The sequence below is a fragment of the Emydura macquarii genome, unplaced genomic scaffold, assembly GCF_026122565.2.
Source record: "Emydura macquarii macquarii isolate MOO-44397 ecotype Brisbane River unplaced genomic scaffold, CSIRO-AGI_Emac_v2 contig_3080, whole genome shotgun sequence".
In the NCBI taxonomy this organism is placed as follows: Eukaryota; Metazoa; Chordata; order Testudines; family Chelidae; genus Emydura; species Emydura macquarii.
The window spans coordinates 5,704,860-5,721,395 of NW_027133217.1; the positions used below are offsets into that span (position 1 = coordinate 5,704,860).

Below are 16,536 nucleotides of genomic sequence, written 5' to 3' on the forward strand. Positions count from 1 at the left end.
AGATCACATGGTCACACGTGCACACTGGGCATCGGATCTGGCAAATCCAACGGAACTGACTCCCTCTCGCTTTGGGCCATTCTGATCTCTCTGCCTTTTAGAGGCACTTTGTACCGGGACGTATGTGCAGGACAACTGTGAATCAAGGACCCTTCTGAGCCAAAGCCTCTCACTGAAAAGATTCTCACTGACTTGGATGGGCTTTATAGCAGACCCTATATATGGACCTGGTGGTTTTCTGGGGATCAAGCGCCGCACACACGTACAATGAAGACATAGTCCTTGCCCCACACAGAACTTAGGCCAGATCCTTAAAGGACGCCTTGGGAGTGGCATCTAAATACCTGTGAGGATCTGTGTGTCACAGTTTTATATGGCCCCTTCCAGTGAGTATCTGAGTGGCAGCATCTTTGTTTTGTCTCCTAAGAGCCGGACTCACCCCGGGGTGCTTAACAAATGATCCATAACATGGAGAAAGCCTGGCCAGGGAAGTGTAGGCGAGGAGACACACACACACCCAGAGCCAGGCCGTGAGCAGCGGGGAATAGCAGTGGGAGCGGCCTGGACTCTGACTGGCTTAGATGATCCCGGAGCAGGGTGACCTTGGCGGATGTACGGAGCGTGTACGCCATCCAGTAGACTCTGCCTGCCGCCACAGGGACACAAGGAGTAGTGTCACCTTCTGGGCTGCTCCAGCGATGCAGTGGTCTTCTCTCTTTCATAGTTAAATTCCCTCCCACCCCAGAAAGCCCCTCTATAAACAAACCACTCGGGGGGTGATGCCCCCTGTTTGCTGTTTCCCTGCATAGCCCAAGTGAGCGAACACACAGGGAGTAAAAGACCCAAGAAAGAAGAAAGACCAAGGGAGGTGCCTGGGCGGGGGGGGGGCTTTACATTGAAAGGGCAACTTGCAAAGTAGCCTGGGCCGGATTCCTCAATTTCTCAGCCCCCTTTCACATCGGTGTAACGCCCCCCAGCTTCAGTGCAGCACTGGGGGGAGGGGAGGGGGGCACACCAGCGAAGTGACAATCAGTCCTGGGCGGGGGCGGGTGTGCAACATTTCCTCCCAAACAGCTCCAGGGCAGGGTTGTTTTAGCCTGCTCCCCCGACGGAAAATATACCCAGTCTCTGTCCCCGTCCCCCAGCACCAAGTCCAGAACTGGGGGAAGGGGGGGGGGGGGGGAGAGAAATCAGCCCACTTAAAAACGCCCTGCTCCCCCTTTCGAAGAAGCCGGTTTTAAAATCCCAGCATCCCCCCCCCCCCCTCCTTTGCTCGCCTCCGCCTTGCCAGATTTTTTGCAAAGACGCCCGGCAATCTCCCCGGGGTGGACCCGGGAGGGGTGATCCTATAGAACCAGTTTCTGCTCTGGGGTTGCCTCCAGCCCTCACCCCTAAGGATTCACCCCTAGGCACGGCCTAAGCGGGGACATGGGGGGGGGGGGCTTTAATGCAGCCCCTGAACCCTGAAGGCGAGCTGGCCAGCAGAGAAAAAAACCCCAGAGCCCTACAACGCTCTGGTTACAACTGCGTCTGGACGAGAAGTGGTGTGGGGTGGGTGTGGGTGTGTGGACAACGAACCCGCGGCGGTTCCCTGTCTGCGGGTCACATGGTGGCTACAAGCATCCAATGGTGTGCTGGCCATGCTGGTTTTTATACCTGCCTCCTGCGCTCTGCAAACCACACACATTCCCTGCGAGCCGCGCAGGCTGGCAGCCAGAGGAAGAGTTTTCATCAAGAGGAGGATTATTTCTCTCTCGGACACAGGAAGCGCTACTCTACCTTCGCTGGGAGAGAGCCCCTTTTCATAACACGAGCTGAAGGCACCCATTCACAGCACAGGGGAGCTCTAAAAAAAACACACACACACACACACCAACGGTAGAGGATTTTTTTCCCCCCTCTCTCTCTCTCCCAAAAATAAAAGAGAAACGCACACAGCTCCCCTCGGCTTTGACCGCCTGCTCTCCAAAGATCTAGAGAGAGGTTTTCTTGCAGTCCGTCCCCCCCCTTCCCCTTCCCCGCCTCCCTTTTTAAAATCACAGCCCCCGGCAGAAACCTGCTATTTCTGCAGTAAAATAAAATAAAACCCACCAAAAGGATTTGATTCTCCAAGTTACAAAAATTAATAAATCCCCAGCAAAATAAATAAAAAAAAATAGTTTCGGGGAGGGGGCATTATTTTGTTATTTCAAGCAGCCCCGCAAAAAAAAGCAAAGTATAAAAGAGGGTCTGCAGCTCTCTCTTTCAGACTCCTAAACAAAACTAAAGCCTTTACGAGGGGAGAAATGATGCTTTTTTCCTTCCAGCTTTATGAATGAAATTGACAGACAGCTGCCTGGAAACTAACAAACTGGTCAATTTCACCAGCGGGGGTTGGTGGAGGAGATTTTAGCACAGGGGGGAAAAGACAGCTCTGCTCTCCAGACAGATTGTCTTGTCTTCTGTGCGCGTGTGGTGTTGAAGCAATGTGTTTTGGAGGCGATAATACACACGGAATAATATATCCCGAGAAGCGGGTAGATTTTCCCAAATGAAAAGTGTAACTGTCTTTTTTTTTTTTTTTTTAATCCCCTCTTGTACGTGTGGAAGTAAACAGACCGGCCGCATGTTCACTTCGTAAGTAAGTCTAAAAGCGACAGCAGCAGCAAGCGGGAGAGAGAAAAACTTTTGCTTTGCTGGGCTTTGGAGATTTGATTCTTGCCGGAGGAGAGGACAAGAAGCGGGTGGGTGGGTGTATTTGTGCAAAGGGGACAGCGTAGATTTTGGAAAATGCCATGGAGTAAGTGAAAAGAGTTTGTACTGCAAGATCTAAAATAAACTATGTAAGGAGAGCGGGGGTGGGGGGAAGAGCAGTTCTTCAGCCCCACGCGTTCAGCCCATACTCAATTGGCGTTTTGAAACTGCAGATCCTTTGAGACGGAGAGGGAGAGAGAAGCAAAATCCGCATGTGCAACAAAAACACACTGCATCCAGGGAAGGCTGACAGAATAAACCTCTTGTGGAGCTGAACGGCACTGAAATATACAAGCGAAAAACTACCCAGCAGGACTGACTGTTTGCATGAACGTAACTGCGAAGAGAAAAGATTTCCAACTTTTTTTTTTTTAAACGTGTGACTTTGTGATTTGTTTGCTTGCTTTAAAAAAAAGCTCTTTTTGGAAAAAAAAAAAAAAAAAAAAACCCTCCCTCCCTCCCCAGCCTAAAAGATAAAATTACTAGATCTAAAAATAAAGCAGTGGTTAAAAGCTCTCCCCACTCCTTTCCCACCTCTCTCTCTTTCTGTGTGTTTGCCTTTGACAAAGAAATGATTTGAACTCCCCACTGCCTCATAAAAAGGAAGCAGAATAGCAGTTTTGACATATGGATGTGATTTTTCTGCTCTGAGACAGATGCACACACAAAACAAACAGCACCAGCTCTGAGTGCAGCTCCGACTGAGCCGGGTGTCGGTGCTCCCTTCACATGGACTCTTTCTCTACGTTTATGAAGCTGCCTAGATTTCCAGCCATGAGAAAGCGAAGCAAAGGACTGGGGTTTCTTGTCATGTGCCTCTCTGGCTAAAACTGTGGAAACAAACAAATAAAAAAACCTGGGAAGGAAGAAAAAAAAAAAATCATCTACAACTGGATCACTGGAAGATCTTTCATCCTCCTTTTACTTCCCTTAAGACTGTGGATGCTGCAACACGCTTCTCGGATATGGGATCCTATCTGGTTTATCACAGCCTGAGTTTAATCCTCTGTTGCTCCGTGTTGAGTTCGGTCTACGCTCTGGTGAGTTGCTAAATTTTTCTCTTGCACATTCTTGAGCAATTGTTGTCTTTCGCTGTGGCTGTTTCCTTGATGAGTAATTTACTGTATCAGGATTTAGAAACTGGCAAAGCCTGGCTTTTGAGACGAATGTTTGATTTTTGCTGGCAAATCTTGTGCCCAGTCTTCGCTGCTCTTAGACTGAGAGCTCCTGTGCTAGATGAAATTAAAACGACTGCACTTTCAGAAGAATTTTTATTGCCCATTTCCAAATGACTTTTACATTGATTTTAGCCAGCTATCAGAAATAATTCCAGGATCAGACCCACTCTCCCCCCCTATTGAAAGAATGTCTTATTAATCTGGACAAAATGTTTGTCCTCTGTTCCGGATGACAATGTTAATTTTAATTTAATATTGTTGAAGCGTAATTTCAGCAAACAATTGCTTTCCGCTGTGGGAATGACTCTGTACAGTAGCATACTGGATCTGCTTTGCAATCCGAAACGTGAGCGCATGGATGGCATATGGTTTACACTCAGAGGAAAGAAAGTAGTATTAACCCTATACCGTCAAAGACTGTATTCCATCTGTGTGTGTGTCCATATATAATATAGAGATTTTATCTGATGAGACAGCTATTATATGAGGAGCTAATCTCTGTTAAGACAACTGTCTTCCTGAGTGGAACAAAAAGAGATTATGTCTCAGGGTGGCAAAACCAGAGATGATTTGCTCTGCTCATCCTTCTGGATGAAGCTAAATGTCATAAGTGATCAGCCTTTGTACATTAAAAACCCACTGTGTGCTCCATCACCCATTAGGTTATAAAAATATTAATTATATTTTTCTTCTGCTCTCCGGCATTGTTATTACTGAGCGTGTTTGATGCTAGGCAAATGTGTATGGAGTATGGGGTCACTGCCTAGGATCCTGTCTGCTTTAGATATAGAAAATGAAAATGCTTAGAAAGGGAATCAATCCTCCGGCCCTAACTCAAACAAAGTTCCCGTTGAAGTTCATCTGGGAGTTTTGCCTGTGTTCAGGACTTGGGCCCAGTGCTCGGAGTTGCGGCAGAAGCCTCGCGTAGCATTACGGTTTGTCGCCCGTGCGTTGTGTCGCCAGTGAAACGGCTCTTCGTGAGACAAAGCAAAATGAGCACCGTGTACGTTCAGGTTCTCTCCATACTTACTTATCTCCGTCTCTGGGTGTGTATGAACTTAGTCGCGTTTGAAGGAAAGTCAGTGTACACTGCAGAGATGTGCCATTCAGGCGCCGCTGGCTGTTGGAGGTAGAATGTCTGGGGTTGAAGCAGTTGATGTCCGATGATGTTTCTTCCCCCTCTCCCCGGATCTGATGTTGAGCAGACCAAAAGTTAACAGATTCTGTGATTTCCAGCCCACTTTGGTTATCTTATACCAGGGGGAGTCCATTATTTTTCATCAAGATCCAAATTTCTTGGTCAAGGTATAGCCAAGGTCCAGACTATAGAGAAAATAATAAAATCATAACAACAATCATGGTAATAATAGGAAAATAAAAAGATTTTGGGGGCTGTTGAAAAGTGTCCGGGGGTCTGGATTTGGCCCACGGTCTGTCTAGCGAGTTCCCTTGTGAGTGTTCGGTTGAATATGTGCCACCTGCTAACATCCCATTTCTCAGATTTGTCCCCATGGAAGTCAACAGCAAGGCTTCTGTTGACTTCAGTAGCTGCCCCCCCCAGCTGGTGTTGATGGGGTACAGTGACTGGGGGTGAGCAGAGACAGGAGGCTATGCTGTGTTGCCCATCTCGCGCCTTCCCTGCTACCACTCACCCCCGTCCTCCACCACAGAGACACACGGTGGTTCTGCTACCCACACACACGGCAAAATCCTTCTGACTGTAGAGCTAACGAGCCAGCGAACAGGCTGTCTCCGTTCTTGTGGCTTTTTCACGTATATTTTGCCAGTGGCAGAGACCAGAGCTGGAAAGAAATCCCAGCAAACACACCACTTCAGATCATACACTCTGGGATTAACTTTGCAGCATTGACCGGAGACTGAGATTCAGGCGGGTTGTTGATTGTGCCGGGGCTCAAAGCTTCATTCTGCCAGTGTAAATCAGGGATAAGTCCCCTGAAGTCAACGGCGTCACTTGCACAAGTGCAAGAAGATATACCGCCCTTTCGGGGAGATCTGCACTTTCTCTGGCTCTTAGCCTTGTCCCCGTTCTCTCTAATTGGATGCAGAGGGCCAGATTCACGGGCGTGTTACTCCAGTGTCACTCCAGTGCAATTCCATTCATTTCAATCAGGCACACGAATAGCTGCAGGTTCAAGGTACCTAGCTCGCTCTTAAAACACTCCGGCAAAGACAGCTATTAAAGCTGTCCAAGGGATTGCTAAACCTCCCTTATAATCTCTTGATTGGGCAGAAATTCTTTATTCCTCTCCACTTCTACTTAGGAGGAACCCAAGGGTTCTGATCCTGAATGTTAAAAGCATGTCCTGTTGTTGTTTTGCAATTTGCAATACAGAGCAGAACTTTATCTGTGTTGGCTGCATGGTTTTTAACCCAACACTTTTGAAAAGGAGCATGCACAACGCTGTATGGTATCAACAACTTGCATCAATACAGCGTCTTTCATTGCTCCAGCACAACAGTGATAGGGGCCAGATAAGTAGCTAGATAGAAGCTAAAGGATCCCAGTATGTTTAACAGACTATTCACACGGCATCACAGCAGAGGATTCGGGGCAAGAGATATTTTGGCCACAGACTCTGGGGCAGATCTTTGCTAAAAGTGGCATGTGACCTTTAATGTCTACGCTCAGCAGACGGGACCCTGGGTAACAGACTCCCAGTCAATTTCCAAAGGACAAGCATCTACACTGAACACCTGGGATTTGAAGTTATGGTTCTGGGGAATCCAGGGACTAGGTTCTGATCACTTTGTCTTCACTGGGATTTGTCCCACTGAGGTTGAGATCAGTGCATGGCCCCAGGTGTTTTAAACCTGGTACTTAGATCGCTAACCCATCCCCGGCAGCTTTGCGTTAGACCACAGAAGCGTGAGTGCAGGGGAGAGCAAAGTTAGGAGTGGAAAGTGCTATACAGTATGTTCTTCAGCACCTGTGAATGACGGGCAACATCTTGGCTGCCTGAACCACTTTTGAATTGACTTTAATGTTGCACACGGATAGGATCTTTCAGCCTTAACCGCAAGGGGATGGGATGAAATCTAGTGTGCAGTGCAGCTAAGTGGTAAGAGACAGGGCTCTCAAGGTTAAATATTCCTCTCTCATTATACTGTTGCAACTCCACTGAGCCTGATTCTACACTCAGTGGCATTGGTATCTCTCAGGAATAACCCCCACAATGGAGTTTCAGCAGTGCAAAACCGGTGTAGCTGAAATCAGACCTGTTGACTTAAATGAGGTTGTGTGACTGTAAGAGGCCTGGCTTCTAATCGCTTGGTGTATGTGCAAAATAAGGCTTTAGGGTGGAATTCTGCTCTCAGTCATAAACCCAGAGAAATCACACTGATTTCAGTGGAATTATTCCTGATTATGCCCTTGTAAATAAGAGCAGGAGTTGGCCCTTCATGCTTGTACTAAAATACAGGCTGGTGTGCTTCTGCCTGCAAGTCTGTGTGATGGAGAGAAAGAGTTTATGAACTTTGTGAGGCAGTCATAAGGTGACCAGGTAGCAAGCGTGGAAAATTGCGACAGGGTGGTGGGGAATAGGCGCCTGTAAAAGACAAAAGCTCCAACTAGCGGAACTGTCCCTATAAAATCGGGATGACTGGTCACCTTATGCTGCAATCATACATCTCCACGGGGAGGGAGGTGGTTTGGTCTGAGCTGCAAAGTTCTGAAAATAAGGGGTTTGTAATAGAAACGTTGCATGCAACGGTAACTCTGTGTGAGTGGTGTCACTGGGCTGAGACCTCAGGCACTACATTTTAATCCCAAAGGGGGTTTTACACATCCCAGCAAAAAGACTTCCCAGAAAACCACCACAATAAAAAAGTCTGGGGATTTTTCCAGCTGTTTGCCCTTCTCTCTCTTTTAACCTCCGTGCTTTAAGTGCATTTATCATCAGAATAGATCCTCGGTCAAAAGGCCACTGTGCTGCCTTCCACATTGATAATCTCTTGCATGGCTCCCAGGTCAACATAGCTCCATTTCAGGTCGAAAGAGACCAGGCCATGTCCACAGATGGGGTAAACCAGCCGATGCCAATTTCTGCTGGCTGAGGAGTCAGGCCAGTCATTTCTGTAACTGTCAGCACCTAGGTCACTGAGATTTGAAAATCTCGTCATGCTCTTTGTGCCGCTCATGTTGTCAGCACTGCTAAGAAATCAGGAGTAAAAGCTGCCAATTTGGCTGATGTGCAAGGTAGAACAGACTCGATCTTGCTCTGCTGTAGCTTTTTTTAGAGCGCTTTGTGGTCTGCAGGAGATTCTGGACCAGGTTCTCAGATGAGATATACCAGTGGGAGATCTAGCCATTTGGGCGCTAGTCACCAAGGACTCAGTGTATCTAGGGGAAGATTGATTAAGAAGGTGCTGTATTTACCTCTTTGCTCTTCTGATTAGAGCCACATCTTTGTGGAATTTGGAAATGGGAACGGTTCAGTTACTTAGATTGCAGCCTCTCTGGGCAAGGACTGTCTCTTTGTTCTGAGTTTTTACAGGGCCTACCACGATGGATTCCTGGCCTAAGACGGTGAAGTCTAGGCGCTATGGTAATACAAATAACAAATCATCATCATCAGGTTGACTGGCATCTTCCTTAAATAATTTTCAGCTAAGAGGAAGAGATCATCGTATTCTGTCCCCATGCACGGCCAAAAAAAAAAAATCACCTCTAGAGAAGCTGTAAATCTCAGCTGTCCAACTTCATTAGAAAGGCAGCCCTGAAGTGCATAAAACAGTTTCTGAAATGTTCTCTTTTTTTCACACTTGGGAGGCTGCTGATCTAACCGCAGTATATTTATGAAAGATAAAATTTTTGTTGTTGTACTTGGGAATTAACAGATATCCCTGAACTATAAATATCCAACCACCAAATATAAAGCAAACAAGCCTTGGCGCTAGAATAATGCATGGGGTGTGACTTAATCCCAGACAAGCCAGAGTTCCAGTGGCAAATCTGACCTGACCTAGCTACATTTGGCCTACATGTTGCTGCCCTGAAAGTGAGAAAAGTGCAGGGATAAATGACTATGTGACAAGGATGTCAGGCTATGAACAATTGCTGTGAGTGAGCTGTCAACAGAGGTACGCTTGAGTTGTACATTTCACTTCCAGTCTTCCCCAGCAAACAGATTTGTTGTTGTTTTCTGACTCCCTAAGAAATAACGTCCAGCGGCAATGTGCTTTGAGATTGACATTGTTATTTATAACGAGAGTCCTGTGGGCTGTGACACACTTCCCAAGAAAGCTGATGCCGGCAGAAATGAAATTTGTTAGTCTTTAAAGTGCTACAGGACTCTCGTTGTTTTTGCTGTCTACAGACTAACACGGCTACCCCTCTGGAACTTTTCACCATTGTTATTTATGCTGTGGTTGTTTCATAAGGTCCTGGTCAAAGTTTCGGACCACCCCTGCACTAGGCTCTGCAACACAACTAAAATAAAGCCAGCCACAGCCCCAGAGATGGCAGAGTTGCCAACTCTCTCAACTTTGTTGCAAGTCTTGTGATATTTAATGTTGTTCTTAAATGCCCAGCTCCTGGAGTCCTGACTCTTAGCTTTCATTTAAAAAAGAACTCTTTCTGACCCTGGTGGTTTTGGAGAAATGCTTGAATTTGCAACTCCTAAAGGCACAAAACCAAGAAGGCAAATAAAAGAACCCCAGATATATTATTCTTAAATAGCTCATGGTTTTTAAGATGATCTTCCGTGGTGGGGGGCCTGACTTGTGATTTTTGAACCCTCTGAGTTGGCAACGCTGATTTAAAGTCTGCACCAATGCACTGTACGGCAGCCTGGGTTATACTGAGGTCAGAGTGCTAGACAATCATAGTGGTATCTTCTGGCTTCCAAATCTATGCACAAAATCCTAGTCCATTGAAGCCATTGACAAATCTACCGCTACCTTCAATGGAATTGGGATTTGACCCTATGAATTTATACAGTAGCCTGGAAGTATTATGAATGAATTGTACAGTCTGGTTTTACATGTCTCCAGTAGAGGCAAATTTAAAGCTGCCCCTCATAATCACGCGTCTTTATCAAGAGGCCCTGTCTGCACTACAGAGACTGTGCTGGCAAAGTTATGCCGGCATAGCACCCAGTCAGTATAGTCACGTCCACCCTGGGTGGTTTACTGACCTAGTTATGTTGCTAATGGTGTGATTTTTTTCCCACTCCTGACCGATGTAGCTTTGCCGGTATAAAATGTAAGTGCAGACTCAGGAGTGGTCTACGTTAGAGAATGAGATTGACCAGCTAGATCGCTGAGGGGTGTGAAAAATCCACACCCCCGAGCTACATATTTAAGCCGACCTGAGTCTCTGTGTAGACAGTGGTAGGTCAGGAGAAGAATTCTTCTGTCAATTCAGCTACCACCTCTTGGGTAAGGTGGGTTACCTACACTGACGGGGAAAATCCCTCCCAGAGAGTCTTTATCTACTCAGTAGATAGGTCGTTTCCTTATTCCCACTAATATTTGGAAGCCTTTTGAACACTACCCTTCGTGCCTTCACTCGCCCTCGGAAACTGATGTGATCAAAAAGAGAAAAATACCCAGGCATCTCCATTTTGGGTAGGCTGTTTCTCTGCAAAGGCAGACAGGTTTTTGTACCCACTCAAATCCTGAAACAGGCAAGACTGGGTCCTTTGTGCTAGTACAATGCAAATAATAAAGAGGAGGATTAATAATAATCAAAACTTCAGACAGGTTCATGTTAGGGCAAATGAAATATTAAGGAAACAATTCCCCAGAATCAGTCAAAACCTTATTTGAAAATGTTCAGAGCAGAGAGGAAGGAATTCCCCCTTGAAGTCCTCAATATCAATCTGAGTGCTGGAACATGACTCACACCCAGCAATTTGGATATCTTAGGCTAGAATATTCAAACCTTCAGCCAGCTCTGGAGAGCTGTTATAACAAATACTTATAATGAGGTAGTAACCTCCCTCAGAAGAATCCAAGCAGCCAGTCAATTAATACGTTGCTGAGGTGCAGCCACCTCTGGGGAGGAGCGTGGCAGATCTTGAGCAATGCACAGCAACAACTACTAAAAGTCAGCACGTGAAGATGACTCGTGCGTCCGGTTGAGACTGCAAGACACATTTAGGTAGCAGAATGGAATCACCTGAATATAATTTGAGGAGAATGCTATTTGGGGCCGGTAATTGATGGTAGCAACGTCCCACGTTCTGCTCTCAGACCCACTTGGTCAACACTATTGCTATCCCTGAGGATCCATGAGTGTGACTGAAGGAAGAATTTAACTCTGTGATGAGTAGTTGCTCTACTAGGGAATAAGAATTAATATTTATCCTGCATAGCCGTGATCTGAAGCTCTTTCTTTTCAAGTCACTGGAAAGACTCCAACTAACTTCAGTAAACTTTGCATCAGGCCCTCTATGTACTAAGGGGGTAGCCCTCAGCGTATTTTGGTTTAGGGGTGCTTTAATTTTTGGGTACCTAACTAGAGACATCTTAAAGGGCCTGATTGCCAGGAGACAAGTTTTCTGAAGATCAGGATCCTCTCAAAAGTGTCTCAGACCCAGCACCCAAAAATCACTAGCCCCTTTTGAAAATTCAGGCCTTAAACACTACTAAAGAACTTAACAATAGTGAGCTATTGGTAAGAGAATAAGTTAAGCTAAACACCTCAGGGCAGAGGCTTTGTTCTGTGTTCACACAGTACCGAGCACAACAGGATCCTGGTTTGTGATTGGTGCTACCACAATACACATAATAAATACTAACCTACACCTAGCTTAAGGCTGAAGCATGTTGTTTTACGGTAACATATACATTTTAAGCAGATCCCACTGCACTCCTGGGATAGCCAGGTGGTAGGTGAGAGATTCAAGCCGATGTTTCTTGGGCAGCAGTTGTACAGCATGCTAGCAATGGTCCTGGCGCCAGCCCAGCCTTATTCCTCTGTCTGAAAATATAAGGAGAAACCCCTTGTCAGATTTCATTACTGGAAACTGAAAACGGCTTGTTCCTTTTAGATTCCAAACTCCTGACAGCAGCATCGCTGGCTTTACTTCCTTGCAGATCTCCTTGTATTGATGCCTCCCCTGATGCAACTGGGTTGCCTCAAACACTTTGCTTCTCTCATGGACACACCCGCAGGCACGTTTAAATCAGCAAAGCTCTGTTGAAGCTTTGCTGATTTACACTGGCTGGGGATCCGGCCCGACACGCACACACTCGCTGACCTTCACACGGACACCGTCACACAGATATTGATGCATTCTCGGCTGCACGCACTAAAGTCACATACTGAAGCTAACTAGACATAAACCCAGTCTAAAGAGATTTAAAGTTGGCCATGTGGGGATTGGCAGCAGTTTAACTACATTGATTTAAAAATCAATCTGATTTGGAGCTGGTGCAAGCTTTCCATGTAAACAAGGGCTCACTTTTTCACACGCACATACATTCAGGTGTCAATTTTCAAAGCCGTTCCCAGGTGCACGTTCTCTCTCTCTCACACACACACACACAAACACACTATCATGCTCACTCACACACGTTTCCGCATCCACACCTAATGCTCACGCTATACGCCATGCACAATACAGAGACACTTGCCCACGTCACCACAAACGTGGGGCTGGGAATTTAGCTAGACTGTGACAGGAAATAGATTGATGATATTCACATGCCTCTCCTTAACTCCCCATGTCTCTTCACAGCTCTTAATGCGGATGGCTTGCCTCTCAAGTCTGAGTGAGGGGTCACGGGAGGTCTTGAGCGTGACGGGGAGGGGGAATGACAGTGGTGAACGCAAACACACAGATATGGATAGAAAGAGACCCCCAGGGATCAAGTCACATGTAAGTGCAAATAACATCGTGATGGGCATGGCTAGAAACGAGAAAGAGTGTTCTATATCGGGGCCAGACGGAGACCTGGGAACTAAAGGCCATGCCTAAGGTATGTATCGAAAGGACAGGGATGAGAGAAAAGGCATTCCCTATTGAACCGTAGCTGCCGCCATTGGCTGGTGCATAGGGTTCTGGCTTCTGGAGTTGCGTGATGATGGCAGAATCCCAGCCTTCGTACGTTTCTAGCCCTCTTAATCACCCAGAAAGCTTGCAAATGTGACCTGAGTGCAACTGACGCGGAGACCTCTGCCTGAGGGGGTGTCTATGCTGCAATCAGTGGTGTGACTTGCCGCAGGTGTGGACGCACCCCAGCTTGCTTTGATCTAGCGAGCTCCAATAACAAGAGCAGAGAAGCACGGAGCGCAGCACAGGCATACAAGCCCACCCAGGACTCGGTGTACACTTGAGCGGCTAGTGCCGGCTGCCGAAGCTTCATGGCTATCGTCAGTGGGACTAGCTAGATCAACGCGGGCGTGGGGATGTCTCCGACGGACACGCCCTGAGTCTGCTGAGAGCCTGAAACAGTCGCTCTGAGAGGAGAAACGGCCCGATTTGTAGTAGCGTGAGGTCTTCATCTTAGTGGGGATCCAGGCCTCTCCAGCATTACCCCAGTGTGTGTGTGGGTCTCTCTGCTACTCCCTCATGGCTCTGCCGGGGGCGATCCTGGAAGGAGCTTCTTCCACATGCACAGGAGTTGGGGGGGTTGTTTGAATCCACCCTTTTTTTGACTAGGACTCACCTCCTCCCCTGTCACACTAGCTCCTTTATTCTCATGCAGTGGGCGCTGTCGGAGGCCAGCAGAGAATGGCGGCACGGAAGCTCCTCGACAGTCACTTTGCCTCAGTAGATCTCAAAGCGCATGTCAGGGAAGAGCAGTGTGGCCGTGGCAGGGCAAGGGGCGGCTCGGGCTAGCCACCCGCGTACAATCCCACCCAATCTGCCAGGTACATATGGGGGCGGTTCGTCTGAGCCACTGAAACTGGGGTACTTTTAGGTGCTAGCGTGTGGACGTCTACCCAAGTTGGGAATTACATCCCTGGCTGCCGGGAAGATGGACCCAGAGTCACAAGGAGGCAAAAAGATTTGCTGAAGGTCACCATTGGGAATAGAACCCCTTTCTCCAGGCTCCCAGTCCAGTAACTGAGCTGCTGAATCCTGCTCCTGAATTTCCCCACTGTCTGCGGGGACTGTGCAGCGTGTCGGTTCCACTTCTGGCCACTTAACCCGCCTCCCCCCGCGGCTAACAGCAAGCGAAGAAGCCATGGATCATAAATCGACTTGTCCAGTGTCACCTTCTGAGCTGATTGCAATGCAGAACCAACCGCAGATGAGGCCCAAGGTGCATTTGAGTGTTTAAATGCTTTCCATTATAATGATCTGTGCCGTTAGGAGTTACTGGGTCAGGCCACTTCTTTAATACCCGATTTGTATCTGAAAATAACCCATAGATGCCTCAGTGTTTGTGAAACATGTTAAAGATGTCAGTTGCTATGTCAGTGTTAAGCATGATCTTTTACTTGTCAGAAGGCTTTTCCCATGTACTTGCTGGTATTGTAACTAATCAGGGTTCCTTGATGTTATCCTTGCCCCTTTGCCCTCATTTCTCCCCCCACCCCCATATCATTTATTTAAAGTATATAAATATATGTTGTTAATGTTTGTTTTGAGGAATGAAAACAAGCTAAACAGCATCAGTTTAAGGGCCTATTCCAAAGCTCATTGGAGTCAACCAACAAGTTTCTGTCGCCTTTTTTGGCCTCTGGATCAAAACGTAAACATCTGCATCAGAATTGCTTGGTTATGTGCACACACAATCCAGCCCAGGCGAGGGGGTATTTGTAAGGAACAGCGCCAGGCAGTGGATGTGAGAGAACTCAATATCTTGCGTAAACAGTGAGGCACAAATGGACAATAGGTCAGATGAGCTAACCCAGGCCAAGGGATGAGAGTGGGACCCTGGGCAAGCAGAAAATCTATTTCCAGTTCTGCCATTGACTTGCTTTGTGACCTCAGGTGAGTCACTTAGCTTCTGCCTCAACATCTCCATCTGTGAAATGGGCATGACAATCTCGTTCCTACAACTCTTTGTGCTGAGATTTAACGGAAGAGCTTTCTGAAAGGGCCGCAAGATCCTCAGATGCACGGCGCCCTGGATGTGCAAAGCACGTTGATTCTAAGGCATCAGTTACAGGGGGAAGGGGTAGGAGGAACAGAATGGAAAACACACCTTACGTCACAGCAATCAGGATGCCCATTGCATGATCGGAACCTCACGCCCATCTCTATGCACTAAGTCATGAAGCGATGACAGCGACGCTAGATTGGAGATAGGTGTAACGCAAATCCCGGCATCCACCCCATTTCAAGTTTTGCAGTTCAGAAACTGGATCCAGATTCAACTTAGCCCATTTCTCCTAAGAAAGACCGGGACTGCGGTGCACCGTAACGTGTCGTTTCAAAACCATAGGCCACATCAGCTCTTCTGAGCCTGTGCAAAGCTTTTTGGGATCTCCTGGTGCCATGCCCTTCCACAGAGCCTGCCCTTTTACTGTGTGCTGTCTTCCCACATAATCACCTGCCTTCCCTGCTCGTTGAGCACATTCCATCGCCAAAGCTATTGGAATGCATCAGTGAATTCTTACCCTGTCTCATCCTCTGGCCAAGATATTAACGACTCTCCTGCTCATGTATCTTCTGTTTTCTTCCTTTCACTATGGGCCTGATCCAAAGCCCAGTGAAGTCAATGGAACAACTTCAGTGGATTCCCCCCTGCTTCTTCGATTGACACCCAGCACCTTCCTTTGATGCGTGGGACGAATCTGCTTGCTTTTGTAGGCCGCTGATTACTAGGCTCAAAGTGGCTTTTGATCCCAGCTCTGGAGAGCCAGATCTGTCACATCTCAAAAGTGAAAATAAATGTCTTGTTTGTCCTAGCAGGGCTTGGACAGCAGGATCAATAAACCAACATTACACAGCATATCTATTTCAATCTAAGCGTCCATTCAGCTCAATACAAAGACAAAGCAGGAGAGGGGGATGATGAGAGCTGGGCGTTCGAAGAGACACTCAAAGGATACAATCCGAACAATCAGTGTGGCCGGCTTATCAAAAGCTGTCACATCTCCAGGCCTGTTTGCCTCCAGAGAACTGATTTTTTTCCAAGGCTTCCTTTAAGCTGCACGTTCCGCCATAGGTCTCTGGGTCTTGCTTGTTTGGATGGCCGCACCGCAGAAGGACGGTTCGGTTCAAAGGCTGGGTTTCTGGTCTGCCCCTAGTTTCCTGGGTCTCTTTGGGCAAGTCACTTCAATCTCTCTGAGTGTAAATAGGGTGCAGATGATGCCTGTGGATGGGGCCTGGGTCCAGGAACATAGCCCCTGCTTTATTTTGAGTTAAATCACCAAGCCCATAGCTGATGATAATAAACCTACAAGGGTGGTCTAACCAATAGAGGAAGACAAAGCACCACGACGCGTTAGCATGTCTTGCATGGGGTTGTTAATGGCTAGCACATGGGGTGTTCGTGGGGCTGAAATTAATTACTGTTCACACAGCACTTGGAGATCCTCTGTTGGAGGGGGCTTCAAAAGGGCAGGGTTCTTCTTGTGCAACCTGGGGCTCTCTGGGAACCTTGGCAGCTTATCTTGGCATGCATCCGAATGCCTCATTTCTGCTGGTTTTCCCATGGCAAGTGTTGTGTCGCCTGACCTTTGGACAATCCCATCTCTTGT

At 47.3% G+C, this 16,536-nt stretch overlaps 1 protein-coding gene across 2 annotated transcripts in view; it reads left to right on the forward strand.

The window, feature by feature from the left end:
- Nucleotides 1-2,152: 2,152 nt before the first annotated feature.
- The window catches only part of PTH1R (parathyroid hormone 1 receptor), a 163,472-nt gene continuing 149,088 nt past the window's right edge, over nt 2,153-16,536 (forward strand). Inside the window, exons 1-2 of one of the 2 annotated variants that reach the window (XM_067530427.1) lie at nt 2,153-2,620; nt 2,907-3,773. In XM_067530427.1, coding sequence (XP_067386528.1) covers nt 3,699-3,773 — 75 coding nt within the window. In that variant the 5' untranslated portion in view covers nt 2,153-2,620; nt 2,907-3,698. Of the gene's footprint in view, nt 2,621-2,649; nt 3,774-16,536 lie in introns of those variants that run through there. The other variant, XM_067530426.1, reaches the window with a different exon arrangement.